This window comes from Ranitomeya variabilis, chromosome 2, assembly GCF_051348905.1.
Source record: "Ranitomeya variabilis isolate aRanVar5 chromosome 2, aRanVar5.hap1, whole genome shotgun sequence".
Classification (NCBI taxonomy): domain Eukaryota; kingdom Metazoa; phylum Chordata; class Amphibia; order Anura; family Dendrobatidae; genus Ranitomeya; species Ranitomeya variabilis.
The window spans coordinates 995973500-995991717 of record NC_135233.1 but is presented as its reverse complement, the minus strand read 5'-3'; the positions used below and the strand labels follow the sequence as shown (position 1 = coordinate 995991717).

Here is an 18218-nt window from a genome sequence, read left to right as displayed (position 1 = left end):
TCTGTCAAAGATAGCGTTAGAAAAGTATTTGATATTATTTAATATCTGTAAATTTCACATGTAAGAAACTTCTAATGCTGTTTTGTATCCTGCAGGTAAGTGGAGTCACGAAAGTAGCAGCTCGTTCCCGGGAGCAAAGAGTTCTTATCATGGTGATTGTGATGGTTATTTGCTTTCTTCTCTGCTGGCTGCCCTATGGAATAATGGCTTTGATTGCCACATTTGGAAGACCTGGACTCATCACCCCTTCCGCTAGTATTATCCCTTCTGTTCTTGCAAAGAGCAGCACCGTATACAACCCCATCATCTATATTTTCCTCAATAAGCAGGTAAGTAATGCAACTGGACAGAAGTTAACATTCTTCAGGATATTTATTTTATCTGGTTTTTATGTTTACATTTATTGACAACTTCCACTATTACAGCATGTAATGCCATATTAAGAATTTCAGTTTTCTGAGATAATTTAATCAAAAAGGGAAAGGTATTGTCCACTAAACATGGACAGCTTGCAGAGTTTTGTGAATAGGCTGATGTATCACCAATAAAGTACCTGTCTATGGCTATCCACTCAAATTATTAAATTATGGTCGGCACTGCATATTAAAGATACACAAGTGCACATTGAAGGCACGGCAGGTTAAAGATAGGCAAGTGGACAAGGGCACATTGAAGCAACCATATTTTCGGTCATGTAATTAAACATTGGATCGCATTTGGACCAATGGTATTCAATGTGGTGGTGCACACTGCACGTGTCTGATTTTTTCCCCAGGAACAAGTCTGTTCGAGGAAAAAATGGTATGCACAATTAAATAAATTGGATAGCCATGTAAGTTAATAGTTCCGTCAAAAAATAAAACTGAACTTGGATGACAACTAAGTGTAAACCGAAACAATGGATTAAGCCATAAAGCACTGAGAGTTACAAACTGCATACATTTTGTTGATACAAAAAATGACACAATATAGAAATAAAACACATGACACAGTATAATGCAAGCATATCAAGGAGACGTGGCGGCAGTGGCAGCTTATAATGAGGTCAATCTGGGCGGTAGCCCAGGGCCCAGTGGTGTGGGGGGGCCTTGGGCAACCGCTCAGATTGACCACTGCCATCAGGGCATTACTGCCCTGACTGGCGTATGGGGGCCCGCAGTGGGCCCCGTCTCATCTGCTCACCGGACCCCTACTGGCGCAGTTTAACGCTATTGATGTGCGGGCCCGCGCCCCCATGTGAATAGTTAACAGCCGCCAGCCAATTGGAGGCTGGCAGCTGAAGTCAGCCGCAGCGCGCACGTCACCGGAGTCTGATGTCATTGTCAGTCGCCGGCGAGTGTGCGCTGCTGGAGGGAGCTTCGGGTCCCCCGCCGCTCCTGCATACTGGGTACTGTATGTCCATAATTATGCATCACTGTGACAAATAGCTGATCTTTCGCAATTTTATATTTCTGCACTTGCATTATATATTGGATATGTATCAGCCTAACGCTAAGTTATTAGGTGTTCTTTACGAGTACCATGGGGTGTGTTTGTGCGGTGGGTGTTACCCTGTAGCCCTTTGTGTAATTTTTTGGTACTGCCATATAGTGTTTCACTAGCCCCATTTTTCCACTGTACCTGTTTCGTTTGTATGTCTTTTTAATATATATTGAATAAAGTCTATTTTTTATGGGACCTATTGACTGTGTTTCTCTGTGGAGCTTTAGGATTACTGTATACTATATACAGAGGTCCTGTGTATAATGTCACAGGTGATCACTGTATTACCTCTACACAGACACTTCATACTAAGTACAGATCTCCTGTGAATACTGGCACTTATGGTGATAGTATTGTGTTTTTTTTTTTTCTTCCTAACTGAAGGGTAAATTGACTAGATCAATGGATGTTTGACAGGTTATAGTTTCACACAGCAACTATTTTTCTGGAATAATCTGGATCAGGTATATGATGACCCCGTCACATGACCCCGTCACATGACCCCGGGGCCCACAGTGTCTGAACAGCCCGGGGCCCTGGCTACCCTTAATCCACCCCTGCGTGGCGGTAAGTAAGGAGGGTAGACAGAAATCAAATAATAGGACCCAGGGAAGCTGCACTAAATAAATGTTATGGCATACCACAGTGCCCCATTAAGGGTAATGGGCTAACAAGCTCCAAGGGTAAAGTGCATACAGTGCATAAAATAATCGAGCCTATTCTCAAGACATCAGGTTTGCTTACCCATCATCGATCAAAACCGCTGTGACCCTCCTCACAGCCCCTGACGCACATTTTGCGCACCTGCTTTATTGAAGGGGATGATGGAATGTCCAGCCTCACAAGTTTAAATATGTGCCGCTAATGTAGCACCCCAGAGTGTAGTCCGATTTTCACAGACTAACAGAATGGAGAAGATGGAGAATTTTTTTCTTTCTTATTCTCCTTATCCGAGAAAATCAGATCACACCCTGATCAAACTCTGATAAAAGTGTGATCATAGTCTTATTAGCATAATCAGCCTGATTCTCTCGGATAAGAGAATATACAGTTGTCTGACCCTAGCCGAAGGGGTAGGAATTCCAAACTTGTAATCTTCTGGAGTAAAGTACTACACTTATGATGCTTGTCTAAATGCTTTTATTAAGGAATCCTTGATCAGTCCAGCAATAGCTTGTATTTTCCTGAATCCAATGTGTTTTTACAGGTGTCCAGTGGCAGAATGCTTGAAAACACCACCAACATTTCAGTCTTCCCGCACCTCGATCATGGTGGTAATCTGTCTACAAGAGATGATGAAAATAAACCAATGTATCCATCACTTGAGTATGGTGCTAGAGGAGCTGGTTTCTTTTCTTCATTTCCTGACACAGCCATGCTAAAAAAAACTGAACAATTTCATATTAAAAAATATTCAGGGCCAGAAAAGTGCATTTGCTGTTTCTAGTTATTTTATAAGTGTTCCTACAAAGACTAATACAGAGAGAACTACGTCATATACAGTATAACCACAGTCACAGACAGGTCCTCTTCTGCCTCCCTAATGTGAGTGTGACTATAGTGGGTCTTTGCCACTCTACAGCTCAATCTCACACTCACCCCTCACTCTTCACTACAGATTGAGACATACTGCTGAGCTGACCAGTACATACCCTCAAGACGAGTAGCACTGCCACCACTTACCGGAATGTCCATAAGTCCCAATGTCACACATACAACATAATCACAGCACGCAGGCCATGCACAGGTCACATGTATGTGTTAGGCCTATTCTCCTACTTCTTTACCTCTTTGGGTTCTGTATGAATAACCCTGGTTCTGGATCAATATTCAGGATTGTTTGTATCCCTTGTATAGTGCTGGTAGCATATATCTACAGTAAGATGCCCTCCAGTATATGTTTCCTCTAAAGTGTATATATAATTCTTTTGAATGGCTAATTGGGTCATGTTTTGATATTTGACCGATGTATTTTTGTACCATTGTTTTCCATCTTCATTTGCAGATTGTGCAGTCATTTACTACCAAGTTCCTTGGGGACATTTGTATTTTAGATTTTGTACACCGTTTTTTATCTTGCTCTGTATTTTTATATAAGGTTCTAATGGATATTTCTGATATTTTTGGCATTATTTATAACAGGTATAGCTTTATCATAAGCAGTTAAAAAATTATGTTTTGGTCATTTCCAATTTGGGTTTTTAATTGTTTTTAATGATATGTTTAATCTGTCTTCTTTGTCTATAGAAAAAGTAGAGTTCTTAACCCCTTTCCGACATCAGGTGAAATAACCCTCCGATGTCAGACACCCTTCCTTTGATGTGGGTTCCACAACTAAACAACTATCACTGAGCTGCTATTGTACCGGCGAGGGCGGCACTGTCTTGGAGGAATTTTTTTCTACTTCTCAGTAAGATGGCCCCGCCAGAGCATGCGCAGTAGAAGCTATTGGATCACAGCAGCAGACACCGATAGCAGCTACTGCGCAGGCGTGGCGGCGCCATTTTCAAATTGATAATTTTTTTGCCCTAGCTGAATAACATCAAAAACATGTATTATTGGGAAATGAAATGTGATTATGCTGCAGAGCAGGAGCCACGGCCGGCACCTGCCTGCAGAAGTTTTTTTTTATTTTTTTACTTATATAAGGATATTCAATATGCAAACTAGGGGGCAGGTAACTGAGGGATCAGTGACCTGTCAGCAGGCTGCATTATGAATATAATCAGAGCATCACATTAACCAACCCCAAGAATCTCATTAACACAAAAGTGAAAATAAAGATTAAAGAACAACCATAAGACGGATTTCATCAACTAAGGTATTATTGTAATCAGTATAACGACGCCAACCTGACACTGTCTGTAGGTTACTGTGCACAATTCTGAAGACAGGTTCCCTTTAATTACTCACCAAGTGAAATATTGTAAAGAATGACTTTCCTCCACAGTAAAATGAGTGATGGTAATAATGATCTATGATTTCATGATTTCCACATAAAAAAATTCATTGGGGAGGTCAAAGCTAAAACTGACATAGTAAATTTCCACAGAGTGTGGGAAATGATAACAATCCTGCTTGAAGCTGGTGAAGGTGTAAGAGTTAGAGGGTCGACAGTCCTAAAAATCATAGGTCATCTCAGGTTAAGTATATTAAGATTTTAATAAGTCAACACAGTGGCGGATATAGAAGGATGAAGGACACTGTGCAAAAACAGTATAAGGGCCCTTTGCAGTCCAATTGCTCATCATAATGCATCATTCCCTCTGCTTTGGAGGTGGAAATGGCTCCCCTTTATCTCTGGGGCCCTTTGCTACTACACAGGTTGCACCAATGGCATGTCTGCCCCTCAGTCAATGTGCAAAAGAGTTGTATAAAATTCTTGACTGCTCGCGATCTACCGTGTTATAAATCTTTTGGTATTCATTTTTGTGCACAGTTTAAAATAACCTAATAGCCCCTTGCCAAAAATGTTTTCTGATGATTTATACCAAAGATGGTACCTGCTCTACAGGGATTGTAACATTACGTGTGCAGCAGTGTAACATAATTTACAGTTGATTGGAGAACCGGAGTTTCAAATATCTTTTAATTAAAGCTCATTATTTTGATGAAGAAGTATTGCGCAGGTTCATGTTGATGGTAATTATCTTTCATTTTCTTAATTAGTTTTAATAAACTGTTAGGATTGTCAGAAGAGAATTGATGTACTGTACGCCAGGCATCACTGACTTGCGTGACTTGTGACTTACCTTGAAGGGTTTTCTATTTTCCTTCCTATTGGGAATGATTCGTTTTTTCATTAAATCTCTGTTACTGTTTAACGATATTCCCATTTGCATTTTTTAAAATCCACGCTATTAAATCAACTCCTCAGCCATTCTAAGAGTATTAATTATAAAGTCTCCAAAATTTCAGTATGCGGCCAAATATTTATTTCTCCTTTATTTTTCATGGGTCCCTAAACATTTTTTTTCTAAACCGCATATATTCAAGGAATACTCATCAGAATATTGTTTATGAGGTAAAGAGAAACACAGCTCATGTACTTTAGTAAAAAATGGCATTTGCTGCATTTTGTCTATCCTCCTGAAAATGAATGAGTAACTTGGTGTTACCATATTCCTTGTCAAAGAGGTGTTTCTCCAGCTTCTTCTATTAAACAGGCCATTGAAAATGGACAACACACAGATAGCCCCCAAATTCTGTCTAATTTTCTTTAACAGACCCATAGATTTGTATTGCGATTTTGAACTGAGATTCAGACCAATATTGGACAAGTCTCCAAGATTTTATTTGCACCATAAGTCCTAGCCATGAAAACCATTCATAGAACTCGTACGTGTGAAATGGATGCCTGAATGAGCTTGTTCTGAAAAGTGAGAAGGAGTCTTGGGAGAACTACATTTGGGCTACATTCCCACGATCAATATTTGTTGAATTTTTAATATTGCTGAATTTCTGCACCTATTATGAAAATTATGTTGCTTGCATTTTTTTCATTGAGTTTTTGTGTGCTGTAGTGCAGCGGGGATGGTGCAGTGCGACAGCCAGGCAGTGACCACAGGAAAGTACAAGACAAATGTCTTTTAATGTCCAAAGAAACTTACAACTGGAACAAAAAAGGTAACCTACGGATCGCAGCCGGGAAACAAGACAGTCCGTAACAGACCTTTTTTCATGGGCGACTGCATTGCCTTGTCACACTGAGGGGTGCCAGGCCTTTTGACTCCGTTTGGCTCCATCTTGCTTCACACAGGCTGAAGCTTTGCAGAGCCTGCTGCTCTGCGAGTTTGCAAACCAAGACTGGCACACGCAACCCTTTGCTGCAGGGGGTTTTACAAGGAATCTGTGGCCATGGACCACTTGTAAGACCTGGTCAGGACGAAACGGATCGCCCCACTACCATCCTGTAGTCCGCTCCAAAAATAAAAGCCCATGGTGGGTTTTCTTAAATCTGCCTTGGGCAAATAGCTTGTCCAAGACCAAATTTACTTTTATTTTGCACTAGCTGAAGAGCCCGGCATTGCCCGGGCATAAAAACTAACTGTGGTTAGTTATAGCACCTCACTTCTCACATTTTCCCATCACGCCTCTCATTTTCCCCCTCACATCTCCCATTTTCCCCTCACACCTCTCATTTTCCCCCTAACATCTCTCATTTTCCCCTCACTTCTCTCATTTTCCCCTCACTTCTCTCATTTTCCCCTCACTACTTTCATTTTCCCCCTCACACCTCTCATTTTCCCTTCACTCTTCTCATTTTCCCCCTAACACCTGGCATTTTGACCTCGCACCTGTCATTTTCCGATCACTCCCCCTCACTCACTCTTCTCTATATGCAGCCTCATACTGCAGCAGCACCTCACTTCTCTCATTTTCCCCCTGACATATCTCATTTTCAACTCACATCTTTATCCATGAGGCTTCTCCCTTTCCCCTGACATCATGCCTCACAGGAGCAACTCCATTCTAGACATGACGGAGCTAGATGTGGCCTGTGCCTGCTTTGTGGAGTGGGCGTGGCTTGATATATACATACACACATTGACATGCACTCAACTTTACATATATAGATTGCAATCACAGCTATATCTGTGACTGCAATGCACTCCAGCAATCTCAATACACTTCTATACGCATTCTGGGGGACACATATTGACCCTCGCACATGATCCCCCTTACTACCTCACAGTGCGTTCTTTCACATGCATTTTTATCTTCTTTTTAACACTTTGTTTTTCCTCTCTGTTTGGCATGTCATGCCTTAAATAAAGCTGCTTTGCTTATGAAACCTCCTTGGATATGACATTCTCAGGTGTGGATTACATGCATTTTTTATGCATTTCCGCTGCAGAAATGCACTAAAAACACGTCTCTTTTTTTTTATGTGTGGGTTTTCCACATTTCATTCAAGTCTATGGGGAAATTCCGCACAGAAAACCCAGTGCACCCGTATTCAGTGAGAAATTGAAATTCTTACATTCACGCAGCATAACAAAGAATCACAGTGAACAGGAGATTTCTATAAATTGATGATCTATAAAGCAATGAAGATGTTGGCGAGAGATGAGTATAGAAGATGGGACAAAAGCTCTGACATGCTGGAAAGCGGGACTGAGCCCTCAATCCGGATGATTGGTAGCTTTGCATCTTGAAAATAATACCAAATTTTGCTCAACACCTAATATTCATTAGTAATTAATCAATAAAGCACAGCTCAACCACAAAACAGCAGAAATAAATTCATACTAATGTACTAAATACACTCTAAAATAAAGCAAGAGTGATTCAAACAATGAACAAGTCACACCAAGACAAATGGGAAAACAAACCACCTCCCAAAACAGATAAGAGCTGTAGCAGAGTAAACAAATGAAGCAAGCAAGCATAATACACCGGCATGGAAAACTGTTCTGTAACTTAATATCCAGCCAGAGTGTAACAGCCATAGGGGTAGAGAAGTAATATAAACAATAGTTCACCCTAAGGAACCTAAAAAGTGGTGTGTCCATTGTGCCACCTGGGCATTTAAATGTTACAGCACTGTTTTCCTTGCACGTTTATTGCTTTTGTCTGTGCAAACAAAGGGAGCTAGCATGCATAATAAACTGGCAGGAAAAACTGTGCTGTTACATTTCAAGCCTAAGTGGCACAGGGGACACAACACTTTTTAGCTTCCTTAGGGTAATTTACTGTTTGTATTGCTTCACTGCCCCTTTGGCTGCTTAATTGGGCTAGATGATATAGTACTGTTTTCCCAGCCAGTTTATTATTCTGTCTTGCTAATTTGTTTGTTCAATCTGCTACTTCTGTTTTTCCATTTGTCTTTGTGATGCCTATTAATTATTTGAATTATTTAAATACCGTAATTTTCAGACTATAAGCCGCAGCGGACCATAAGACGCACCCCCAATTTTGGGGTGGAAATAGCAGAATAAAGATTTTTATAAGATGGGGGTATGTCTTATTGTCCAAATTTAAGGTATCTTATCTGAGGGCTGGCGGTGGTAGAGCGGAGTGACAGGAGGCATGGTCTCTTCCTCAGGAAGCCGGCGGCGGCAGAAGTGGGGCAATGCTGCAGTCCCGGGGTGTGCTGTGGGTCCGGTGTGGACGGTGAAGCAGAGTATGGAGCAGTGTCCCTTCCTCAGGAAGAAATGTGGCAACGCCGTGGCCCAGTGTCCATGGCGAGTAGAGCAGAGTGCATCACCAGTTTCTCGGTGGCCATCTTTCTGAAGCAGATTGAGATCTCGGCAGCCCTTGGCTTCAGAAAAATGGCCGCCGAGATCTCAATCTCTGACGGCTATTTTCCTGAAGCCAATGGCCAAGATCTCAATCTGCGCATGCGCCGCCTCTGACGGCATATGGCTTCAGGAAGATGGCCACAGTTACCCCAATGATGCACTCCGCACCACCCACAAACAACACCAAGCCTCATCATCGCCACCGGTTCCACTGCTATACCACTGCCGCTCCCCCCAGTAAGCCTGTGTTCAGACTATAAGACGCACCCCCATATTCCTCCCAAATTTTTTGGGGAAAAAGTGCTTCTTTTTGTCCGAAAAATATAGTAATTTGTGAAGTAGCAACAGCATGGAGGTGATTATATTGCAACACTGTGCAGTGTAGCTGTAAATTCTGCACTCGGGTGGGATAAGACAGTTCCTAAAAAGCAGCTGGAGGATGCGTGTTTCCTGATTTTCTCTCTCCCTCTGTTCCTCATTCATCCTTCACTCTCTCTCAATTGTCTTTAACAGGTAGCTGTAATCTGATCCTTCATTGAGCTGGCAATCTGTCTTGTTTTAGCAGTTTTTCATATTGAATTATTAGTTTAAGAGCCAGTGGAACGCCCACCAGGGCTGTGGGGTACTCTGTACCAGGTCCAGTACTTAAAGGGGATGTGTCACGGTGATGGTGACCCGGTCCGGGGCCCTGGTCACCCACATTAAAGGAAAAGTCATTAAAGGGATTTGAATAAAGTTTGTGTTCGTAATGCCACCTTTGGTTCTCAGTCAGTGATGACCGACGCTGCTTAAAAGGGTCCACTGGGGTGATGTTATGGCAGCTAAGATGGTATGACTTCCCACAGGTAAAGCTGGGCCCGCCGGGCTCCCGGTGTATAGATGAAGATTGTGGGTGGTGTAGCAAGAAAGGGAGGACACAGGTGTGCAGTCTCTGTACCTGGTTTACTGATGAATTCAGGCAGCCACAGTCCAGGGTACCGGATCACAGGTGCAGGTATAGTCCGGCCGGCTTGGAAGCGAGTTGGGAGTCCCCCTTACCAGGTGGGGTTAGAAGCCTTCCTTCTAGCGCTCTGGTGTAGGCCCTTGCTGCCTTTAGCCTCTCACAGGGTCTTCACGTGTTCTCTCTGTCTTCCAGGTTGGTAGGACACTACCCACACAACAGGTAGCTCGAGCCTTTTTACAGGGTCTCTATCACGACCCAGGCTCTATACGCTACTGTGTCCTCAGGTGTAAGGACAGACAGGTGACATATAATCCAGCTGTCTTGCCGGTTTCTGCTGTGTCACTTGTAGTATGACACAACCCCGGTCTCCCTGCTACCAGTATCTGCGCTCAGTAGAGTGGTAGCTCAGTCACAGCAAATCCCCTAGTTCTTCACTCTCCTGCACTTGTCTTCCCCTCCACGCTCTCTACAGCTTGTCCAGCATCCTGTTCTATTGCAGGAGCTGCAGCACCCTCGTGGCTGCACGGCCCCTCTCTCATACGTTCTGCTTCAGACTGCTCCAGTCTGCTGTCTGGCACTCACTGACTGACTGACTCTACTTTCCCTCCAGACCAGAATATATATAAAGTAGCCACCCACAAACTGGATCAGAGCTCCCCCTTCTGGCCTGGAGTATGAACATGTTGTATGCTTGTGTTTACCTGATAAGAGAGATCCTTCTTCACTTCCAAGCATGACATCATTTTCCCCATGAGGAAAGCAATGCCACTGTGACAACCAGGAACCTGGGGTGTCACACCAGGGGAAGTAAAGAAGTGCTCATAAGTCAAGGTAGAGGCATGTTTCTTTATATAACACAACGTTTCTAATATTCACCGGTACTATTGAGTAATGTAAAGTTTGTTGAAAGGACAATGGCTATTTAATTTATTTAATACATGGCTGTGAAATATTAAACATTTTCTAGAATGTTTGCATTCCACACTTTACCAATAACAGATGACCTACAGTGCCTTGCGAAAGTATTCGGCTCCCTTAAACTTTTCAACCTTTTCCCACATATCATGCTTCAAACTTAAAGATAACAAATGTAATTTTTTGATGAAGAAACAACAAGTGGAACACAATTGTGAAGTTGAATGAAATTTATTGGTTATTTTAAATTTTTGTGGAAATTCAAAAACTGAAAAGTGGGGCGTGCAATATTATTCGGCCCCTTTACTTTCAGTGCAGCAAACTCACTTCAGAAGTTCATTTTGGATCTCTGAATGATCCAATGCTGTCCTAAATGCCTAATGATGATAAATATAATCCACCTGTGTGTAATCAAGTCTCCGTATAAATGCACCTGCTCTGTGATAGTGGAGCGGCCCCCAGACGCAGGGCAGCGGGGTACTCGGTACCGGGTCTCTCGATTCTGGGGATGTCACGGTGGCCTGACCCGGCCCGTGGCCCTGCTAAGGGGCGCCCAATTAAAAATGTAGGTGACGGGGTAGGTCGCAGTAAACGACGAGGACACAGGGTTGCAGTCTCTTTACCTCTTTACTGAAGGCTTCGGCATCCGCAATCCAGAGCACTGCTAACAGGGCTGGCTGAGACCGGCCGGTCCGAAGGCACATCCAGAGATCCCTTTGCAGGTGGAAATCAGTAGCCTACCTACTACCACCTGGGTGTTGTAGTACTTCCCTGCTGAGCACCACGGGATAGTCCTCACAACTGTCGTGTATGTTTCTGCTCTTTCTCTCCGTCCCCCAGATGATATGGATAGGACACACCCGTATGACGGGGTAGGCCTGGAGTTATTTTATAGGGACCCTAGAGACGCCCCTCTCCCACAATTGCCTCTGTTGTCTTCATTAGGTGTAAAAGGTGAGACAGCCAACCTAAAGTTAACTGCCCTGCCATAGTTCAAAATAATGCATAGAGTCTATTACTTCCTCGGCGTTCCGGCCGCCGGTTACGCGCCTCAGAAGGATGTTGCCGATCTCTGGGCACGACTCCATCTGGTTCTATCGCCTTTGTGCTGTGATCTCGTTTCTCACTTCTCCACAATATACTTCTCTTCGTGTCCTTCCTTAAGATGCCGCCGCAATGAGGGGCAGGCATGGCTCCGTAACGATCTGTCCTTTGCCAGGCCTCTGCCAGGATCCCACCTCTGACAGGGACCCCCATGAATCTTCCCAAGTAACGCTCTCCTCTCACTAGATGTTACCTGGGCAAAACCCAGTCAGCTTCTGTCTAACTTCCTATCCAACCCCCAGTTTTACCAGAGTGTGAGGAGTGGCCTAATACATAGAACCTTTTGCTCCCTCTGGTGGCCAGAGTGTGAAGTGTAATGTGTGACTGTGATACCTGGTCACGTGAACTCTTTTAGTGCAATCACACGTACCATCACTCCCCTTAGCGGCAGAGCGACGTTACTGGGGCGCTGCACTCCCCCCCGTAAATCCAGTACTCCTGGATTGGTAAAGAAGAACAACAATACATGTTAGCAAAAGACATACAAAATTTTGAAATGCTGTAAACAAGTAAATATTAACAGTGCTTCCCTTTATGGGAGGTGAGGACACTTGAACGTTACAAACAGAAACATATTTACATGGTGCATAAGATTTTAAATAACACTTATTAAATAACTGACTATAAATAACTATCATTACCCAGCCGGGCATTCTATCTGCTAAGTGCAAATTCGGAACAATAATCTAACTCTTCCTTTAAGGGCGTAAGGGCAGGTACCCACTAAAGGCATACTATAAAACACTATAGTACCAATTAACTTTTCTTTATCTTCCTAAGTACAGATTCACCAACCATCTTCTTATGGCTTTCCGGGGACTCACTAACCCCTACGGGTTCACTTTATTGAAACTCAGTTTTCAACTTTCCCTGGTCCTCAATTTTCAAAGAACATCATTAAACGTTTCTTATTACTATCTAACCAACTACATACTATTCCTATGTAAACATTATTACTATTTAACTCTCTTAAGGCAACATTATATTTTGGCTAAGTGCAACAAGGAACATTCCCTTTAAGAAGGACATCTCAAGTCTCTTTGAGGTAGTGCAAACTATCAATTTGCAAGTCTGCGGTAAACAAGAACTTCTGCGCTGTATCCAGGAACAGTCTCTTCAAAAAGCTATTTTCTTTGTAAAACCAGTAGGGGGCACCCTTAAAAAGGTGCAAACTATATACAGCAACAGTTTGTGAATCATTCACCGTCCATGATTCGGCAGTCTTTGATAAACGTGGAAAACTTGTGCAAAAACATAAAACAATAGGGATCCCGGGTAAACGAAGGGATCCCTTTAAGAACTAACCCTGGTCGGGTTTTAGCAGCAAAACAGCAGGAAAACTAACAGTTAACTATTTACATACTCGTGGTTCTGAGGTTTATTCTCATGGTAGGTTGCAAGGCATCATTCGGTAGCGAACACTTCCTGGCCTGGGAAGATCTGTGTTCGACTTCTCATCCGATGCGGTATCAATGTCACTAATCGGTTTTTCAGGTATAATCTGGGTTCGAATGTCAGTTTTGGTAGTAAGTTCAGTAGTAGAGATAATGCACACTGTAGTAGTAGTGCTGGGGCTCGTCGGTTCAGAGGTAGTCTTAGTCAGGGCAGCAGGTGGTGCTGCGATGGGGCCTATCAATAGTTTCCCAGTCACCGGAGCAGGGTCGGCATTCTTACCTGCTGCAGCGGTGTCCTCGATGTCGGCTGGCTCTGCTGGCAGCAGCGTCCGCGACGGTGTTGGCAGCGGCTCCTGTAGCGATGTAGGGAGCGGTGGCGGTGTTGAGGAATCCTCCGCAGGTGTTGTCCGGTATGCGGTCCTGGTGGTTACCCGCATCTGCAGGAGCTGGTCAATCAACTCCTCCATTCTGGCCTGCAGGGAATCAGTAACAGCGGTGGAGGTCTGGTTACAGTGCCCCTCCGGGTAGCTGGGGGAGTACTCTGCTCGGACCCCACGCTCTGGTCCTGGGCAGCTCTCCATGGCGTCCTCCATGTGGTTTTCTTCTTCCTGGTCCATTTTCAGCTCTCTCCTTCATGGGCGGTTTCGCTTTCTTTGTCTCCGCCCTCCATTGAGAATCAGGAGGCGGATCTCGGCTGCTGACGGACACGTCCTCAAGGTACAGAAATATTTAGACTGGGTGGCCATTGTCTTTCGCACTCTTCAGTTCGTTCACGCCCACAACTCCACGCCCTTCTTCTTCCCCTGCGCTCCTCGTGGCGCTGTAATGGCGGCGGTTTTGAAGGGATTTTTTGGCGGCAAATAGCAATACACAGTCTTTGCAATAAATCACGATTCAAGTACAATTCAATCACAGTTCCAAGGCACACATGACCTGATTCTTCAGGCTTAAGTAGATCCTGTTCGTGACGCCAAGTTTGGAGCGGCCCCCAGACGCAGGGCAGCGGGGTACTCTGTACCGGGTCTCTCGATTCTGGGGATGTCACAGTGGCCTGACCCAGTCCATGGCCCTGCTAAGGGGTGCCCAATTAAAGATGTAGGTGACGGTGTGGGTCACAGAAAATGACGAGGACACAGGGTTGCAGTCTCTTTACCTCTTTACTGAAGGCTTCAGCATCCGCAATCCAGAGCACTGCTAACAGGGCTGGCTGAGACCGGCCGGTCTGAAGGCACATCCAGAGTTCCCTTTGCAGGTGGAAATCAGTAGCCTACCTACTAGCGCCTGGGTGTTGTAGTACTTCCCTGCTGAGCACCACGGGATAGTCCTCACAACTGTCGTGTATGTTTCTGTTCTTTCTCTCCGTCCCCCAGATGATATGGATAGGACGCACCCGTATGACGGGGTAGGCCTGGAGTTATTTTATAGGGATCCTAGAGATGCCCCTCTCCCACAATTGCCTCCGTTGTCTTCATTAGGTGTAAAAGGTGAGACAGCCAACCTAAAGTTAACTGCCCTGCCGTAGTTCAAAGTAATGCGTAGAGTCTATTACGTCCTCGGCGTTCCGGCCGCCGTCTACGCGCCTCAGAAGGATGTTGCCGATCTCGGGGCACGACTCCTGGTTCTATCGCCTTTGTGCTGTGATCTCGTTTCTCACTTCTCCACAATATACAGTACTTTGCTTCGTGTCCTTTCTTAAGATGCCGCCGCAATGAGGTGCAGGCATGGCTCCGTAACGATCTGTCCTTTGCTAGGCCTCTGCCAGGATCCCACCCCTGACAGGGACCCCCCTGAATCTTCCCAAGTAACACTCTCCTCTCACTAGATGTTACCTGGGCAAAACCCAGTCAGCTTCTGTCTATCTTCCTATCCAACCCCCAGTTTTACCAGAGTGTGAGGAGTGGCCTAATACATAGAACCTTTTGCTCCCCCTGGTGGCCAGAGTGTGAAGTGTAATGTGTGACTGTGATACCTGGTCAGGTGAACTCTTTAGTGCAATCAGACGTACCATCACTCCCCTTAGCGGCAGAGCGACGTTACTGCAACGACCAGGACTCTGGGGCGCTGCACTCCCCCCCGTTAAATACATGTTAGCAAAAGACATACAAAATTTTGAAATGCGGTAAACATCTAAATTTTAACAGTGCTTCCCTTTATGGGAGGTGAGGACACTTGAACGTTCCGAACAGAAACATATTTACATGGTGCTTGAGATTTTAAATAACACTTATTAAATAACTGACTATAAATAACTATCATTACCCAGCCGGGCATTCTATCTACTAAGTGCAAATTCGGAACAATAATCTAACTCTTCCTTTAAGGGCGTAAGGGCAGGTACCCACTAAAGGCATACTATAAAACACTATAGTACCAATTAACTTTTCTTTATCTTCCTAAGTACAGATTCACCAACCATCTTCTTATGGCTTTCCGGAGGACTCACTAACCCATACGGGTTCACTTTATTGAAACTCAGTTTTCAACTTTCCCTGGTCCTCATTTTCAAAGAACATCATTAAACGTTTCTTATTACTATCTAACCAACTACATACTATTCCTATGTAAACATTATTACTATTTAACTCTCTTAAGGCAACATTATATTTTGGCTAAGTGCAACAAGGAACATTCCCTTTAAGAGGGACATCTCAAGTCTCTTTGAGGTAGTGCAAACTATCAATTTGCAAGTCTGCGGTAAACAAGAACTTCTGCGCTGTATCCAGGAACAGTCTCTTCAAAAAGCTATTTTCTTTGTAAAACCAGTAGGGGGCACCCTTAAAAAGGTGCAAACTATATACAGCAACAGTCTGAATCATTCACCGTCCATGATTCGGCAGTCTTTGATAAACGTGGAAAACTTGTGCAAAAACATAAAACAATAGGGATCCCGGGTAAACGAAGGGATCCCTGTTGTGATTCAGTTATTTGGCTCCCCCAGTGGTCGCTTGTGGTACTGGTGTCTTGTGAGCTTTTCACCTGTTTCTATCAGGATGTGGGAGTTTCCTATTTAGCCTTGTTCCTCAGTCATTCCAATGCCGGCCATCAATGTAACCAGAGTCTTTCTGTTGCATGTACCTGCTCCCAGTCTGCTGACCAGCTAAGTTGGACATTTCTGTCCTTTGTCTATTTTTGTATGTTTTGTCCAGTTTGCAGTTATGTGATTCTCTGCAGCTGGAAGCTCTTGTGGGCTGAAATTGCCACTCCGGTGCCATGAGTTGGCACATGAGTTTAAGGTAATTTCAGGATGGTTTTTTGATAGGGTTTTGTAGCTGACTGCGAAGTCCACTATTGTATCCTTCTGCTATCTAGTTAGTGGGCCTCGCTGTGCTAAATCTGTTTTCATACTACGTTTGTCTTTTCACCTTAACTCACCGTTATTATATGTGGGGGGCTACTATCTCCTGTGGGGAATTTTCCTCTGGAGGCAAGCCAGGACTGTGTTTCATCTATTAGGGGTAGTTAGTCCTCCGGCTGGTGCGAGACGTCTAGCGAAAGTGTAGGCACGTTCCCTGGCTACTATTAGTTGTGTGTATAGGTTTAGCATCGCGGTCAGCTCTAGTTTCCATCACCCGAGAGCTTGTCCGTTTTTCTATGTTTCTGATGTTCCCCTGCCATTGGGAACCATAACAGTATGGCCGGCCCACATGTTTAATCTATGGGCTGAAGCAGGAGAGAAAAAGGAACTGTGTGGAATTTTTTTTTTTTTTCTGAAGTTGCACTCCAGCTCTAATTGCAGTCTCCTGCTTTCCTCTTCTCTTAACCCCTGAATGGCTCAGATTTTATCTGTTGAAATATGGATCTCCAGAGTCTGGCTACAAATTTGAATAATCTTGCTGCTAAAGTTCAGAATATACAAGATTTTGTTATACATGCTCCCCGGTCTGAACCTAAAATTCCTTTACCAGAGTTTTTCTCCGGAGATCGATCTTGTTTTCTGAATTTTAAATACAATTGTAAATTGTTTCTTTCTCTGAGATCTCACTCTGCTGGAGATCCTGCACAGCAGGTTAAAATTGTGATTTCATTATTGCGGGGTGACCCTCAAAATTGGGCATTTTCATTGACGCCAGGGGATCCTGCGTTGCTCAATGTGGATGCGTTTTTTCTGGCCTTAGGGTTGCTTTATGAGGAACCTAATTTAGAGATACAGGCTGAAAAGGCCTTGATAGCCCTCTCTCAGGGGCAAGAAGAAGCCGAAATATATTGCCAAAAATTTCAAAAATGGTCTGTGCTTACTCAGTGGAATGAGTGCGCTCTGGCGGCAAATTTCAGAGAAGGTCTCTCTGATGCCGTAAAAGACGTCATGGTGGGGTTTCCTACGCCTACGGGTCTGAATGAGTCCATGACAATGGCTATTCAGATTGATCGGCGTTTACGGGAACGCAAACCTGTGCACCATTTGGCGGTGTCTTCTGAGAGGGTACCAGAGAGTATGCAATGTGATAGTTTTCTGTCCAGAAGCGAACGACAGAATTATAGGCGCAAAAATAAGTTGTGCTTTTATTGTGGGAATTCAACTCATGTTATATCAGTATGCTCAAAACGAACAAACAAAGTTGCTAAATCCTCTGCTATTGGCACTTTGCAGTCCAAGTTTATTTTGTCTGTGACTTTAATTTGTTCGTTATCTTCTATTGTCGCGGATGCTTATGTGGATTCTGGTGCCGCTTTGAGTCTTATGGATTGGTCCTTTGCCAGACGCTGTGGGTTTGATCTAGAGCCTCTGGAAGTCCCTATACCTTTAAAGGGTATTGATTCTACACCATTGGCTAGTAATAAACCACAATACTGGACACAAGTGACTATGCGTATGACTCCAGACCATCAGGAGGTGATTCACTTCCTTGTGTTGTTTAATCTACATGATGTATTAGTGCTGGGATTGCCATGGTTGCAAACCCATAACCCAGTCCTTGACTGGAAAACAATGTCTGTACTAAGCTGGGGATGTCAGGGAAATCATGGGGGCGCACCTTTGGTTTCCATTGCTTCATCTATTCCCTCTGAGATCCCGGCTTTTTTGTCTGATTATTGTGATGTTTTTGAGGAGTCTACTCTTAATTCTCTTCCCCCTCACAGAGATTGTGATTGCGCCATAGATTTGATTCCTGGCAGTAAATTTCCTAAGGGTCGTTT

The 18218-nt window shown here is 44.0% G+C and overlaps 1 protein-coding gene across 1 annotated transcript in view; it reads left to right on the top strand.

Annotated features, from left to right (window-relative positions):
• Positions 1-18218, top strand: part of LOC143808444 (vertebrate ancient opsin-like) — a 192697-nt gene that overhangs the window by 94355 nt on the left and 80124 nt on the right. Inside the window, exon 3 of the mRNA XM_077291122.1 lies at positions 101-329. Coding sequence (XP_077147237.1) covers positions 101-329 — 229 coding nt within the window. The remainder of the gene's footprint in view (positions 1-100; positions 330-18218) is intronic.